At 33.8% G+C, this 17,226-nt stretch overlaps 2 protein-coding genes across 2 annotated transcripts in view; one reads left to right on the forward strand and one right to left on the reverse strand.

The window, feature by feature from the left end:
* Window positions 1-17,226, forward strand: part of LOC148941491 (uncharacterized) — a 313,283-nt gene that overhangs the window by 20,210 nt on the left and 275,847 nt on the right. The window lies entirely within an intron of this gene.
* Window positions 5,911-8,997, reverse strand: LOC148941492 (uncharacterized). The gene is made up of 2 exons (XM_089104568.1): window positions 8,389-8,997; window positions 5,911-8,310 (listed from the first exon to the last, which is right to left on the reverse strand). The coding sequence occupies exons 1-2, from the start codon at window positions 8,995-8,997 to the stop codon at window positions 6,139-6,141; spliced, it is 2,781 nt and encodes a 926-aa protein (XP_088960694.1). The 3' UTR covers window positions 5,911-6,138.

Consider the following 17,226-nt stretch of genomic DNA (forward strand, 5'->3'; position numbering starts at 1 on the left):
TTCAGAACAATTTCTTTTTTTAATGTCCCTCCTAAACCCATCTTACATGTTGAAGTACCCATCCTTTTTACCCCCAACTTTACTTTACAGCTTTTTTGAATGCCCCAACACCAAGCAATACTTTTCAAAAGGCATTTCAGAACAAGTTCTTTTTATAATGTCCCTCCTAAACCCATTTTACAAATTGAAGTACCCATCCTTTTCACCGCAACTTTACTATAATATTTTTTTTGAATACTCAAACAACAAGTAAGACTTTTCAAAAGGCATTTCAGAACAAGTTATTTTCATAGCTACCGTCCTAAACCCATTTTTACAAGTTGAAGTACCTATCCTTTTCACCCACAAATTTACTTTACAGCTTTTTGAGTGCCCAACACCAAGCAATACTTTTCAAATGGCATTTCAGAACAAGTTCTTTTCTTAGTGACAGTCCTAAACCTATTTTAAAAATTGAAGAACCCATCCATTTCAACCACAACTTTACATTACAGATTTTGGATGCTCCAACATCAAGCAATACTTTTCAAAGGGCATTATTATATCTTTTCAGAACAAGTTATTTTCTTTATGTCCTTCCTAAGCCCATTTTACAAGTTGAAGTACTCATCTTTTGCTCACAACTTTACTACAAGGCTTTTTGAATACCCCAACATCAAGCAATACTTTTCAAAAGGCTTTATTATATCTTTTTCAGAACAAGTTCTTTATGTAATTTTCTTCCTAAACCCATTTTACAAGTTGAAGTAGTTATCTTTTTCCCCACAACTTTACTTTACGACTTGTTTGTGCACCCAAGCATCAAGCAATACTTTCCAAAGGGCTTTACGTAGTAAATAGAAAAAGCTATACCATAGTTTTGAATATTTTCCCGGAAGATAAAAAGTTCTAATTCAATTTTTAATTTTCTCAACGAAGTGAAGAAAGTTCAAGTTCTATTCTGAATTTTCTCAATGAAAAAGAAATTAGTTATTGATCATTTCTATTTTTCCAAATAATAGAAAAATTTTCCACTTTAGTTCAGATCTGTCTCGAAGAGATGAAAAATTTAAAATATTGTTCCAAATTTTTCACAGAAGATAAAAAGTTCAAGTTCTCTTCTGAATTTTACCAAAGAACACAATTCAATTCTAATTTCTCCAGAAAAAACACAAATCTTCCACTTCAGTTCTTTATTTCAAAAAGACAAAGAAATTTAAAGTTCAATTCTAAATTTTTCGGTGGAAGATAGAAAAAGTAATAGCATACTTGTGAATATTTTCACGGAAAATAAGAAGTCCTAGTTCCATTTTTAAATTTTCTCAACGAAGTGAAGAAAAGTTCAAGTTCTATTCTGAATTTTCTCTATGAAAAAGAAAGAAGTTGCTGATCATTTCTATTTTTCCAAATAATATAAAAAATTTTCCACTTCTGTTCCTTATTTCACAAAGTCATAATCAAATCTAAAGTTATAGTCTAAATTTTTTGGTGGAAGATAGAGAGAGTAATATCATAGCTGTTAAAATTTTCCCAAGAGAAAAAAAGTTCTAGTTCAATTTTAAATTTCTTCAACGAAGTGAAGAAAAGTTCAACTTCTCTTCTGAATTTTCTCTATGGAAAAGAAATAAGCTATTGATTAACTCTATTTTTCTAGGGAAAATAAAAATCTTCTTTTTCTTTGGTAAAATTCAGAATAGAGCTTGAACTTTCCTTGACTTCGTTGAGAAAATTGAAAATTGAACTAGAACTTTTTGTCGTCCGGGAAAATATTCACAACTATGGTATAGCTTTTTCTATCTACTACGGATAAATTTAGAATAGAACTTTAAAGTTCTTTATGTCTTTGGTGAACTTAAAACTGAAGTGGAAAATTTTTATTTTCCCTAGAAAAATAGAGTTAATCAATAACTTATTTCTTTTCCATAGAGAAAATTTAGAAGAGAAGTTGAACTTTTCTTCACTTTGTTGAGAAAATTTAAAATTGAACTAGAATTTTCTATCTCCCGGGAAAATATTCACAACTATGATATTACTTTCTCTATCTTCCACCAAAAATTTAGAATAGAACTTTAAATTTCTTTATGACTTTGTGAAATAAAGAACTGAAGTGGAAATTTTTTTTATATTATTTGGAAAATTAGAAATGATCAATAACTTATTTCCTTTTCATAGAGAAAATTCAGAAGAGAACTTGAACTTTTCTTCACTTCGTTGAGAAAATTTAAAAATTGAACTAGAACTTTTTATCTTCCGTGAAAATATTCACAAGTATGCTATTACTTTTTCTATCTTCCACCTCTAATGGGGGGGTTTCTTTTAAAAGTACAATTGTGGGGGTTTCTTTTTTTAAAAATATAGTTGTGGGGGGTTTCTTTTAAGAATATAATTGTACTTATATCTACTGATGTTTCCTAACACGGAGGTTCCAATTAATTAATTCAATGGGGAAACAGTCACGCCCTTAGCTGCCGGTTCTTGTGTGGCCTTCCTGAGTGGAGGCTGATCTTCTAGAGTGGGGAGCTTAAACTAGGAGTGCATGTAGGGAGCTTATATTAACGGCCATACTGAGTCGACATCAGACTGATAAGTTTCAGTTGTCCTTAGGAGCGAGTGGAGCCATAAGGACTAACAAACTTGAGAAATCTTAACATAGAGAGAATAAAATAAGAAAGTAATGCATTTATTGTTACTCACATAATTGTCGCAGAGCTTCGGTTATATCAACACACTTGCAATACAAGACACTAATACACAATTGTCATCTGGAGCAACGCTACACAAAAGTTAATGCACGGACAAAAAGGTTCTCTTGAAAGTTTATTTTGAATAGATTCACATAAGACTGCAATAAGACTGAAAAAAGACTGCACAAGACTGGCATAAGACTGGCGCAAAAATTGTTAAGTCCTAACTATCTACTCTTCCTAATTTCGCCAGAGGTTACGTTCGGGCGTTACTAACAAGTATATTTTACAGTCCCTATTGGCTGCACTATTTGTCCTACATCACTATTGGGCAGTGCTGTACCAATCAGCTATTTGATTTTAACTAGATTTTGATACGATTTATTACTCTCTAAGACTTCACTTTGGAATTTTTCTGAGTTGAACAAAGTTTGTACTCTATAATTAAAGCCAGCTACATAGTCTTACATTGTATTTCAAGAAAATGTTTTTAAAGCTTTACCTTGTAATTACAGCGGAATATTCATATACAGCGAAATTTTACTTTTGTATCTTAAGAAAATGTTTTTAAGGTTTATACCTTTTAATTATATTGGAACACGTAGTTTTATTTCTTATCTCCAGAGACCATCTGTCGATCGTTTGGAATTTCCATCTCAAGATTTAGATTACATGGTTGTTGCATGTCAAGTGAAATTGGTTATTCTGCATATTTATTGCTGTTATCTTCTTTTGTGGGAACGATTTTTTTTCGTAGTTACAATTGTAACATAATGTTTCGCTACTTTTTAAATTTGACAATTAATTGTTACTTAAATTGTTTGGGTTTATATTCTTGGCATTTCTACTTGGAAAATTTCGGGGTCTTGGAAATAGATTCCATTACATATCATCCTTCCCATTTTTAACGATGTCCTCATCGTTGTGTTATGCTCTCTCTTTACTCTTTAAAATTTTGATTTTTCTTTAAAAGAATTTATTTTAGTACTTGAATCAGCTCTGTTTTGGTAAAATTTATTCTACTCTTCTTTTTTTTACAAATCCCCGATTGCTCTATTAGATTATATATATATAACAACATTACTTTAAAGTCCATCACCTACTCACTCTATTTGGCGAAAGTGCCAAAGAGTCTCTAATGACTAACACATAAGATTATATGATTACATGATAATTATTATTCCTCCACCTAATATCAAAATTCCTCCACCTGATATGATTATCTTATCGCGGAAAATTGTACATATTCCCCTTTCTTTTTTTTTTTACACTTGACTATACTTCCACCTGACGCTATATAGGTACGATTATATTATTATTCCTTCACCTAATATTAAAATTCCTTCCCCTGATGTGCTAATACTTCTACACGGCTCCAACTAGTTAAGTTCCGCTTTTGTAATTACTTTATTATTTAACATGGTACATATTCGCTACTTCTAATGCTAGTTTATACTTCCACCTGACGCCACATTGGTATGATAGGTATTTGATTTCAAAAACATCTAACTACGTCTAAAACATCTAACTACAATACACTGATATGCATGAATTAAAAATAGTTTGGAAGAAAAAAGTTTTACACATTAACATTTTTAACTTAGTATTTGATTGTCACACTGGGATAAGGTAGCTTGCACTGGTTTTTGTCTGTTTTATTATAAGTTTAACAATATTTATTAAAGTTACTAGTTAGATACATAAGATTTCACACTTACTTCATCATTCTACGTGTCTATAATACTCACATACTTTATCACTCTTACTTTAGGCTTCCATTCAATTAATTACTGAGTTGGCTGATTGTTTATGGTTTGTCTTCTTGGTGTTTTGCTTTCTGTCACTTGTTCCTTGGGATAAGTGTTTATGTTGTCTGCAAGTATGACTATATGCACAAAATTGTCCGTGCGTGGTTTCTTACGTCTTATTCGAGGGGTTGACGTTGTAGATTTGTTGAACTGTATCCTGGGTACATAACCCTTTGAATTAATTACATGAAATGGGTATCTTGATCGCTGGATTGGGTAGCTCTTCTTGATCACTTCTATTCTCGGGAAAGTTTAATACTCGTACAGTCTGTGTTTCCCGTAAATTGTTCATATTTTTGTTTGTCTTCTGTGTTACGTCATATAAGGGTAACTATGGTTGGAACAGAGCTTTATCTCATATTCTATGTTTATCGTATTGTCTTTGATTGTTAATGATACACCGTCATTGAGGGCTTAACATGGAGATGAAAACAGTAATAACTGTTTGGTTCTCTTCTCTGAACACTTCATTTCGGGAAAAATTTTAGCACGTTCAGTTTATGTTTCCCACAAAATTGATTATGATTGATTCTTCATCTCAGGGAAGATAGTTTGGTCTTGTGACATCTAATAATGATTAGATAGAGTCAGAACTTAAACTTTGATATTGGTAACATATTGTCTCTGATATTGGGCTTAAGATATATAGTCTTTGAGGGACTGACTCTAGGGTTACTCTTGGTGTTTCAAACACTAAATCTTAAGGCCGCTGCCGTCTAAGGATAGTGATCGACGGTCTCTACGTAGTTTTACGACGTTGCGGTCGAGGTGGTTCTCTAGGTAATTATTAATTCAGATATATACGTATATGTGGGGTTCTTGGTTTGCCAATATTGCTTGAGATGATGTTACCTGGTACTAGGCTTGGGTGACTTGGAATGTCATCAGGATATTGTCTTCAGGGACTTTCTTGGTGAGTAGTTATCGGTGGTTGACGAATGATGAGAGTAGATGCTACTGGGTTGTATCCGTGTTGCTTGCTGGTACACCAATAATTAATTTGCACTGTTTACTCTGCTTCCTAGAATATAAATATCTGGGCAGAATCATATGCTCTTTATAATTACACAAGTTACGACACATACAGCAATAATATACAATTTACATAATACCATGGGGGGGCTATTTTATAAATAATAGTCGTGATTAGTCATATGAATAATATCAATTTTAGTATGGGTACAGTAAAATTCAATAGAGCAACTAAGGGCAACTTTCATGCTTTTACATGCATGTTGCAGCCATCACTAGATTACTATGATATAAGCAAAGTTATTATAGGAAAAATGATTATGCTTACAAAAAAATAACACTATAAGATTTTCAAGATTTAGTGACTATGTGTATACATGCACACATGTGCATTTGGCACATGTTCTATATTCAATGCATTTTTAAATGTTATTCAACACTCATCTACTTTAGCATTTAATTTTCTATTCTACTACTACTTGCGAGATAGATTACATGGTTTTTATTAGAGGTCTCGATTTACTATAAATTTTTCAAATCTTTACTGTTTATGCGCGTCCACGCTGCCTAAGAAATATATCTTGGCAGCTGCATGGGCTTGCACAAAAAAATCAAGTGAGAGTTTGGGACTGAACATGGCACGAATGAGGACCTCTACTCCCATTCACTTGATTATGTCCTCCCTTATTTTTTGCTTAAGGGTTATCAGGGAGTTCCGGGTTTAGGTTTTGCATCTCACTTGGCTCGATGTGATCTGACTTTGCTCTTTTTCTACGCGTTATTCTCAACATTCTTCCGTAATTTAGGGTTAATAGCATTCTTATAGTCAGAGAGATCATGAACACGAATCCTACCGTCAGGAGGATATTCCACCAAAAATTTGTTGAGAATAGTCCATATCTAGTTTCTACATATGTCAATCTTTGGTTTTCATTAGTGAAGAGGGGAATTTGAGAGTCTAAGGCTTCTCTTATTTTTGTTAGTGGTAAAGTTCCTTTGACATTCTCTATTTTTGACCATATCGTGGCCCTTACTTCTTCCTTATCAATATTGGGAAAAGTATAGGATAGATTGACTGGTTTGAAGTTGTTTATCTTAGGACTCATTATATTCGTGCTTGTTGTTATTAGTGGTGTTTGCACCGTGGCTTCCTTGGTCACCAGTCGGCATCCTTGTTTTATTGTTATTGTTCCCACGTCTTGTAATAGTAGTTCAGTTCTGTAGCTTGGATCGATTCTGTCTGTGTTATTATAACATGAGATAGTACCAAGTGTTTCTTTTGGAACAGAAAACAGGCACAGATCATTTCTAAGGTGACTAAATATTTCTCTTTTAGTACTGCCTACTAGTGCTTCGCATGAGTTGGGAATTTCTTCTTGTTTTGTCTCTTTTAAAAATATATCCAACATACAAGATCCGGGTTTTACGTTATAAATAGGCAGTGTTAGTTGACATACTAGGTTTTTGAATGCTACACATTCCTTTAGGTCCTGTGGATTTGCTAAGGCATATTTCCTCCTATCTTGATCGACTAGCAAGTATTCCGCTTGGGGGGTGATAGTCATGAACGAATTAGTTGTACCTATGTTGGCTGGAAACGTGGAAATTTTATACAAGTCATATATTGATTGTTGATTTATTAACGGGATTGTTATTACTGCAAATAATTGTTCGTTTATTTCTGTGATGTGAACCATCAGCTTCGTGTAATAGTGGAATAAGTTTGCTACTTCCGGTTCTGTTGGTAGATTTAGTCCGAACGTTAAATGTGTTTTTATTTCATCCAAGATACTTTTTAGGTTCGATGGATCCACTAGGTCATACGACAAGGTTCCTCCGGTAAGGGCAAATAATGCAAATTCAAATTTGCTAACGTCAGTTGCCAGGTTAAGTAAGGACATTGTCACTATGTCTAGTGATACCATGGTGAGGCTTGAATCGGTAATCACACGATCTACGTCGTTTTTTAAATAATTCATTATATTTACTGTCTTTGATATTTTCTTCGAGATCGCCTCAATTTTGTCTCTCTGGTAATTGGTTATACTGGCCAGTATTTTTTGGACATGTAAGGTCACGTTCATGGCGCTATTCAGTTTTCCTACGTTTTCCCTTATGATATTTAGGTCTTCTTCAGTTGAAAGCCCAAACAAGCGCGAGGCTAAATCTCCCACGATTGGTATTAAACTAGCTGATCTTCGATATTTGCTTTTTCGAAAAAATACTTCGAAGATTCTCGTGGTACTTTGTTTTAATTTTTGTATTTCTGTATTGAACAATTCAAATAGTGCTTGCAGTCTCTGTCTGTATAATATTAGGAAAGATTGGTGAATCGATACTCTTAGAGCGTTTTTCTCGTTTAGCTCAGGTAATGGTTCAATGTCTTCCTTTGCTGGCTCATCGGCCATTGCTAATCTAGCACAAATACGTTTACCGTCTATTGTCCAACATTTCTTGTGTGGGTAATCGTCTTCTTCCTCTTTCTTAGTTTTATTTTTCTTTTCCCCTGGTTGAATCGCTTGTACTTTTATCGTTTGTTTTTCGGTATGCCTTGCCGGGAGTCTTGCTCTAAAGCCTATAGTAAATACTCCAATCGACTGGGTGCTGTAATGCATGGGTCCTGTTGACCATGTCCATTTTGTAAGTATCGTTGGTCTTAGATAAGTTAACGTGGTCAAATATCTAGGTGCTTTCTTGCTGAGTGCGCTCACTTTGGTGGTTGTGCTCGTCGTAAATTCTGACATTGAAGATTGTATATCTATCACTGGGGTCTCATATATAGGCGTGGTTGTCTTGGTGTCTTTTCTTTTTCTTTCTGTATGACTTTTATCCTTATCATCTTGTTTTGTATTTGAGAATTTTAATTCCTTTAGGTTAATAATTTATCTGTAGTTTTTTTCCTTCTTGAGTTTTGATAATATTTTTTTGGTAATATTTTGTTCGGCATGATTTCTCCATAATTCATTGAGGAAAGTCCATAAGCTCGGCAATTCATTTAGCATGTCGTAATTTCCATCATAGAGTTTATTTTTCTTAGAAGTTGTCAAGAGGGAATCGGTAGTATATTTTGCCGTGATATATTCGTTTAAAGATCCGTTCATACTGCTTAATTCTCTTTTTCTCCTGTTTCCTATATTGTTAGTTCCTAGAGCTTTGTCGATTTCTGCCATTTTCTTGTCAAAATCGTCCACTATGAATTTCGACTTTAGTTTGGGAAGAATGGGAGGTAAATTTCCTCTATTTTCCTTGTGGTTCATAACCTTTGTGGTCTGCAAGCTTTTGTCCCATCTTAAGAATTGGAATATGGAATCCTTTAATCCATTGGTGTTTTTCTCCAGTCGCATTACCTGTTGAAATAGAGTTTCAAACGGTTTGGGGTCCAGTTTCATAAATATTTTCCAGGCATTGTGGCTTGCAAGTAATGAGTTCTCATGTTTGAAGATTATTCCATGCTTTACGATGTCTTGGGCTATAGTTTGGGAAATGAAGATTGTTATGACCCTTGTTATCCACATACTTTTTGCTGTTTCTGGAATTAATATTTCATTAGACATTATACAGGAACACTTCTTATGATTGATAATTGAACGAGAACTTAGATTCTTGTTATTTGTTCTTTTTTTTCAGGGGAAATAAAATGCTAATTATGATATTATATTTATTATATTTTATGATAATCTTCTTTGCCTAAAGGAAAAAAGGTGAGATTAATATTCGTGGTCTTGCAATTTGTTACTTTGGGAATGGTTAATGTATGGTTGATTCTTAGGCTGGGGGGATAGATATTTGAATTGCTTTCACGTAAGAATTTTTGTTTCAACATGAAAAGTGCCTGGGTTAACTATGATTTTTCGCTTGGGACAGCTTTTTTGATTTCTTGATTACTTTTGATTGATAAGTTTTAATTCTTTTAAACACAATTTCATTTCTTCTCGCTCTATATAGTACACTCTTTGGATTATATAGGTACTGTTTGTAATATTTTATTTCTTGGAGGGGGTCATGTTTCCCTTGATATTTTACACAGTTTGGATTTCCTTCAATTTTGTAAACTAATTTTTGCTTTTTACATTTGTCGAGGAGTAGTAAATCTGTCTGGCAAGGACCTTTGACGTACCAGTACCGGATTTTTTATTGTTTTTATAACTTTCTTATTTAGTGTTGAACAAAATGGAGGTACTTTCCCTTTCTGCTGTTCTATTTTATTCCTAGTTTCCCTCTTGCGGGCCGATATTTGGGTGTATTGGCTAAACGTAACCCAATGATATATGATCTTATGTTGTATTCTTTTAAGTCGTATTTGATATTCCATTTCTTTGAAAAACCTTCTTCCCCTGATTTATTCACGATGATCATTGCCGCCGAGTGTAAAACATTTTCTTTAGCATGTTTTATACATATAAACTCCGTATCAATAATTGTTTTGGCCATTGTTCTGATATGAAAGGTAGTTTCTATTGATCTCTGTCTAGTTAATAATTTTTTTTCAAGATTGGTTATGATCATGGTACACTCTAGGTCGAGGTCAAACTACCTTTTCACCGGCATTTCCTCAATACATCGGGTACTTATTCGTTCGACCATAATTCGAGTCATCTAAGCTCCATATTAACCAATTTTGAGTGGAAAACAAGGTAACTTCAGGTTGAGGTTGAACTACTTTTTCACCGGTGCCTCCTTGCACCTGGCTATTTGTGTGTTCGAACATAGTTGCTACCCTAAAGTTCCGTACTCTAGTTTAACGACTTTGCGGTCGCCTTATAGGCTTAAAAGTATAGAGACTTTCGAGAAACTACCTTTTTGTCAATATATTGATAATGTATTTAAATCTCATGATATTTACTCTAATTCATAGTTCCATAAATATTAATACAATACTGGTCTATAAGGCATTTTCTTTTTTTTGATAATAATAGACTTTCATAGTTATAACACTTCAGGTAATATTATAGGGTTCTTTCATCATTCATTTTAACGAGATTATTTATATATACAGTTTCTTCCACTGTCGTTGGGTTTTAATTTCAATATAGGTGCATCATCCGGCAGTGTCGCCTTTGGCTTTGGGGATGTAAGCATATCGAGGAGTCGATAATTTTCCCATGACGAAACATTTGGGCTGAGAAATTGGCGTTAGAATATTATATCATTTTTATCGTTTTCAGGTATATTTATGTACATTAAGTAAACTTATAATTGGTTTGGGAGGTGCAGACCCTCCAAAGTGGCGGTTATGTCATTCCTTCGCATATTTTGTCGAATGACTTTCCGGCACAACTGAGATAATGACAATGGGTCATTTATTATTTTTACCACGGAGAAACTTAAGTTCATGTGTGATTGGCAACAGCATAGTTGCTCACGTATGATTACGTCTAATCCAGGGACTATTTTTCTTCCGAAATTTTCATATTCTTGGAATAAATTCAGTGTTATTTTCTTTATGTCTTTATAATCTCTTTGTGTAACTTGGGAAACTTCGGATCCTATTGAAGTGTTTATCGGATTTAGATACGTGTTTTTTACGCAATTGACGTATCAGATTTTAAGAAGCGCTTCGCTATTCAACATGTGTCCTTGGTCTATTAACATCGAGAGAAATTTAATGGGCCAAATTATAGTTACATTATTATCATCTTGATCGTACCAAATATTGTCAGCGATATATTTAGACAACGAGGTATACCTTGTTGATGGGATTTGTTGTACTAAAATTCGGAAGGCCAGGTTGGCACTTCGTCTAGTGTGCTCTAGTGTTTTTGTCATCGCGCGTGCACTAAAATTATAAAGCACTAGGCTTGCCGTTAATCTTAGGATCATTCTTTGTTTCAACATTGTATTTCGAGATTTTAGAAGGTAATATAGTTTTGGACAGTCAAGATTTTCTACTGCTTTGATAAGTTCCTCCTCTTTCATTAAATTGTCGACAAGTCCCCATTCCCTTAACGGAGCATTAATATTATCTATGCTCTGTCTTATCTTAAGATTCCATAAGATTGCATCTTCTCGTCTACGATTATTTAATTGTTGATGGCTTGGGTATCTTATCATGGTTACGTTTTTTTTTATTATTCTACTAGATTTTAGGCTAATATAAGCAACATACCGTATGGTCGCTTGTTTCGGCGATTCCCTTAAACAGTGGTTGAAGGTTACTTACACACCGTATCTGGAAATGTGTTCTTATGTAAAATTTATCAGTAATTGTGAAATAAATTAACTTAATATAAAAATGGTTATAATGATTGAGGTGTAATAATAGATTAGTTAGGTGCCTTCAATTTGATAATATTTGTTATTATTTTTAGCTGTATTTAGTTGGCTCCTCTAATTTACGCTATTTAACTTTCACTGGTATCCTTGGGTTCCTTTTCCTATTTGAGTTGATCTTCGTAGGAAATACCTTGGCACGGTGCCTGAACACGAAATCAAATTACTCGCGTTCCTGCTCCCTGTCAACGTACACCCCACGTATCAGACTTCGTTTCCTTTTTCATTTCATATTCTTTCACGGTCACTTTGTCGTCACACTTTTTTTTTCTTATGGTAGAGATGATTTATGGTAATTCTTGCGGGTCACTTTTTATAGAGAAATTTGTTGATCTTCTCGTGAGAGTTCCCCGGTCAAACCATAATGACGAATGAGATAAAGGCATCACAGGTCATTACAGCTGCCCGTCGGCTCCCCACGACTTACGGTAGTTTTGTCCAATTCCAAAACTGTGGTTTCTCATTACGGATGATCACTTTTCGTCACTGCCTGGTGGTTCCTCATTAAAGAGCTAGGGCCCAATGGAAATGGGATGTTATATAGACACTATCCATCGTCTCCACTTTGCCACGGCTTCCCACGACTGGAGGGCCTATTCATTTGTCACATTTCCTTGTTGCTTATTTGCCTTTCGTATTTCCATGTTGTTAATCATAGAGAGCTAGGACAAAACGGTAACGGCAATAGAAAGACAATGGCACCATTGCCATTCCCCTGTGGCCACCGCTACCCACAACTGAAGGTTTCTTTGTTTATGGAGTTTGGTGGCTAGACCGTTGTAGTGCTTGCCAAGCAATGTCTTATTGTGCAATCAGGTCTTGTATCTATATAACTCTTTCTTTTTACATGTGGTGAAAGTAAAGTGATTGCATGGTGGGATAATGTACACCATGCTAATCCTTGGCTCTAACCTCCCATAGTTGGGGGTCGATCCATCTTCATTATCGTATACTGTATAGACATTTGAATTATTGCTCTTATTTCATTTCTAGAGCATTTCGTGGGGTCGTTCGCTGACTATTGTATTATGCTTTTATGAATTAGAATTGCCATGTGTATTGAGCTTTTATTAATCGCCAATTTTTTTTTTTTTTTTTTTTTTTTTTTTTTTTTACCGTGCGAAGTACATGAGGTACTACTACTACTGGTTTTTTTTGCTAAAAATATTTTTTACATGAGCTGAGTGGGCTTTCGAGTTTGAATCGTTAAGGAAAGAACTGTATTATATTACAGGTTAGCATATTTTAATTAGTGCAATATCTGTCGATCGGTTTGAGGGAACTCTAAAGTTTTCTATTGGAATTTGCTGTGGCATTCGATTTCCATAATTGTTGAACCCTTATTCACAACAAGATTTTTCTTAAGTAATCTATTATTAACGAGGCAAATTTTTTTTTTTAAACACTTTTTTTTTAAATATCCATAGTTTCAATTAATTTCGCCAAGGCCCTTTTTTTTGAGAATATAGACTTATTTTTTAACGCATTCAAAATTCCGCTATTAGGCTGTAATGTTTTTTTTTCATTTATTTTGATATTTAATTTAGTCGTGACGCGACTAAAGTATTACTTTCATCGGCTTTGTATATTTTTAGTTAATGGGAGTTAAGTGAGTTGAAGTGTCACTTTACTTTCAAGGTGTCAGATCATTCTTCTCCTGTGGCGGAGTTAACGCCACGTGGCAGCGATACTTATTAACCAGCGCGGTGTTGCTTAAAAGTTTCGTAGCTAGTCATAAGACATATGAATTTAATTCTTTTATATTTCCCAAATGAAAATTAAAATATATTTGTTGATGCCATACTGTGATGCCACGAAGATGCCGCACGACTGAAGGGGGGGGCTCATAAATTTGATTAGAATACTACTTATAATATCTGTAATTCTTTTTCTTTGGTATTTTATCGCTGTGATCTTTAGTAGGTTATCCTTCTGTAAGAGCTTGATTCAGGGAGAAAGTTTGATAATTTATCCTTGTTGATTAGGGTCTTCGAAATATATGTCCTAACAAAGGGCTAAATTGCCTCACAGGTGTTGTAATCTATTTCATGGCTTCTGCTTTCACTTAATTGCATTAGAAATTACCCTTCAGTTATTCATGCTTCGTATAAATGTTTGTTTCGTTCTATCAAATTTAGTTAAGTATATGCATACTAGTGTGTGCACATTCTCCGAACTCTTAAATACCGTGCTTTATAAAAGGCTTGAATTTTGTGAAGAACATGTGGCTTACCATGTCATATTGCTTATTGGGGGAATTAAGGATTAGCAGGGACCTGGGGTCGTAACTGGCTTACAAGGTTAGTAAACATTATTAAATACTGTCTTGTGATATGAGTATTTATGACTAATGCCAATTTTCGGAAGGATTTTCTTCTTTTTGCATTAATTGGTTATTTCTTGCATTACTTGATTTCTGAATTATTTTGGTTATTAGTCCGTATTTTGACAGGCCTCTATTGGTTTAATTTAGTTCTACTCGTCCGTAGCGGTGTGTTGCGCGGTTTGCATCAATTTTGAGAACTCGCAGAAATTGAACTACATTTCTGAAGCAGAATATATTTGCTATTGTCAGATAGCTATTAGCCTAATTGCACGTTGTCATTTCTTATAGCGCCACTTTGAATTTATGGGCCAATTTTACGATACTTGCTATGTAATTGTCTTTTAAATACTTTGGGGATTATGATACTTTAGGAATTAACTGATTGGTTTTATGTTTTACCCTTCGGGCAGGTTATTTTAGTAATTTATTTGTCTTATATATAGATAATATAGGACTTACTGCAAGATCGTAAGCGAATAATTTTTTATTCAATATTAGGTTCGCATTTGGTATTACCAAACATGATTATCTTTTAATCAAAGTTTAAAATCTTTCCAAAGTTAAGAAATTGTCTGGCCTAGGAAAAAGTTTTCTTTTGTTATTTTTTTTTTCACAGGTTATTCTTTTATACTTTAATTGCGCGGTTCATTTGAATGCTTTAATTCGATTTACGGTAAAATTGGTTGAGTTTATTGCTGCAATTTTTAGGGTTTTTGATGGTTACATTGTTCTTTGTCTACCAGCTGTAAGTCTTTTACTGCTGTTGTTAATTATTGCATATCTAAGGTGTTATTTAGCTCTCGTTAGTTACAATTTTAATTTATGGTTCAACAATTATCTATTAGGGAAACATATTCTCTATAGTTGGCAATCAAAAATTTAAATAAATCAACATGCGGTTTTTTCGTCTTAATTCTATTTTGAATTTGACTTCTTGGTACGATATTTTGGAATTTTGATAATAATTTCACTTATTTCGGCTTCGTGGAAGGTTTTTCTTTAATGTTTGTCATTCTTGACTTAGAGGATATGTGAATTAATATTTAATTATGCCAATCAAGAAATTCATTTAACCGAATAGGCTAGAGCACAAAAATATAGGTATTAGAGCACAAAAATAGGCTGGGCCACAAAAAATACTCTCTCTTTTTAGGTTTTTTTTTTTTCAGATTTATTGGGCTTGTTTTTGTGGCTCCCAGATAACACGGCCTTGGTGGTTTGATTCGTATTTGTGGATATATTCTTATTACGGATTATATCGCGTTTCTGTAAGTTGAAATTTATGTGTCAAAATTAATATTTTGAGTTCTGCAATTTTAATTTATTTTTAAGTTTTATAGGGATGTTGTATAGGATTTATTTTTTTTTTACATTTTTCTTGCAAGCTATTTTTACGTTTTTTAAGGTTACTAAAATTTTCGTTTTGCGTCAATTTTCTAGCACTTAATTTCCTTTATTTATTTAGGTTTCGGAACGGAACTGTGTATTATTTTATTTATTTTCTATTATGCCAGATCACTCTATGAACAATATACGACTAAATATATAGCTAAGGATATATCGTAGATGTCAATTTTTGATAGCAAGCTATATTTTTTTTTTAATCTCCTCATCTTTATCAGGACCAATTTTTTGCTGCGGGGGTCTTGATATTTGAGGAACATTTTGGTGTGGTAAGCTAATTCTTAGTTTTTAGGCGAAAAGATTATTAATTATAGGTATGCAATTAATTCAGAGCGCGCGATATCACACGGGTCAAATATTTTTCTTCGTTAATGAAAAGATGAAAAGTGAAGGCGATTTAACTCGGGGACATTTTGCTTATGTGATTTGGCCATACTATCATAAATACTAGTGGGTTCAACTGTGTTTGGAAATCACGGGCTTTGATTATGATTATGTAGGCCCCTTATTTTTTGCTGACTTTTATTTGGAAGAATACTTCTAATTGCTACTTGCACTAAAGCCCTTTTTGAGGTTTATTGTGAAATTTTGGGAAATTGGTTTGTGAATTCTTAAATATAAGAAAGGATTTCAAGGAATAGTAAGGACTGCCTTTGTTGTTCCGATTGATTAAGAACTCTTTGTCTATAATAACGAAAATTTGCATTAATAATTAAGGGAAGATTAGCGTATTTTCCTGCTCTTCGGGTTTGAGCGGAGGCCGACTAGTACGCATGGTGCACGTTATGGTAATTAAATTTTTTGTATTAATTTGTTGGTACGTACATTTTTGAGGTAAAACAAACGAAAACGCACGGGGGTGAAGGGGGGGGGGGATGGCCAAATTTTGTCGTTTTAGCTTTTGTAATTTTTGGAATGCATTGGAGTTCGTGGTTTTGTTCGGAGGAACACGTAGGCGAGTCTATCAATTTACCATTATTGTTTTTTTTGAATTTTCGGAACGCACAGCGTGATTACTGGCGTGACATAGTTTCCACGTATTAGCATTTTGCATAGGACCACATGATTTGCATAAATAATTTTAACGCTAAAAGAAATGGCATTAGTTCGGTAGAAATTGGGAAAATATAATTTTTTTTGGGGGGATTTGGGGGGTTTCTTTGAATAATTGAATTTATTTAAAGACTGAGATAAACCCTTTTCATTTTGCTGGTTGAGGATGGTCTCCTCTTGATAACCTAATCTTCACACCACCACACATCTTATACGCGGAATAAATATTCACTATTTTATCAAGAAAAGGTACAATTTTACTTGTAATTATTTTCGATTAGTTAATTTTTAGGTAACATTTTCAGTTCATATAATGACTGAGGCTTGCTTCTGTTATTTAGATTGACAGAGTCCCTATATCTATAATTCGGTTAATTATCGTATGCTTATATGCAGCTATATGCAATCGTATGCCTCGCATTGTTACTACTCTTACATATATATACATATATATACACACTTAACTAACTAGTAACCATGATAAGCTTGCTTATTACATTGCCGCTAATTACCTGTTTTCCTAATTGTTTCTTAGCTGGGTGATTAATACGATAATAACTCGCGTATATACTTTTTTGACTGAATATTTTAAGTTGTTTGGTATTTTATAGGGTGTATCCCATTTGAGCGCTTTCCCATTTGAGCGCCATGGCGCGCAAATGGGAATTTCCTATTTGCGCGCCGTATTTTAATTAGTTCAGTTGTGTCCCATTTGAGCGCCAGATAATAT

Source organism: Artemia sp. Qi Xiang Cuo, chromosome 18, assembly GCF_049724085.1.
Source record: "Artemia sp. Qi Xiang Cuo chromosome 18, ASM4972408v1, whole genome shotgun sequence".
NCBI lineage: Eukaryota > Metazoa > Arthropoda > Branchiopoda > Anostraca > Artemiidae > Artemia > Artemia sp. Qi Xiang Cuo.

Coding starts and splice junctions, on each gene's coding strand:
- LOC148941492 (XM_089104568.1), bottom strand. CDS start 8,997: ATGTCTAATGAAATATTAATTCCAGAAACAGCAAAAAGTATGTGGATA. Junction 8,311..8,388: donor ATGAATTATGGAGAAATCAT/GCCGAACAAAAT, acceptor ATTAACCTAAAG/GAATTAAAATTCTCAAATAC.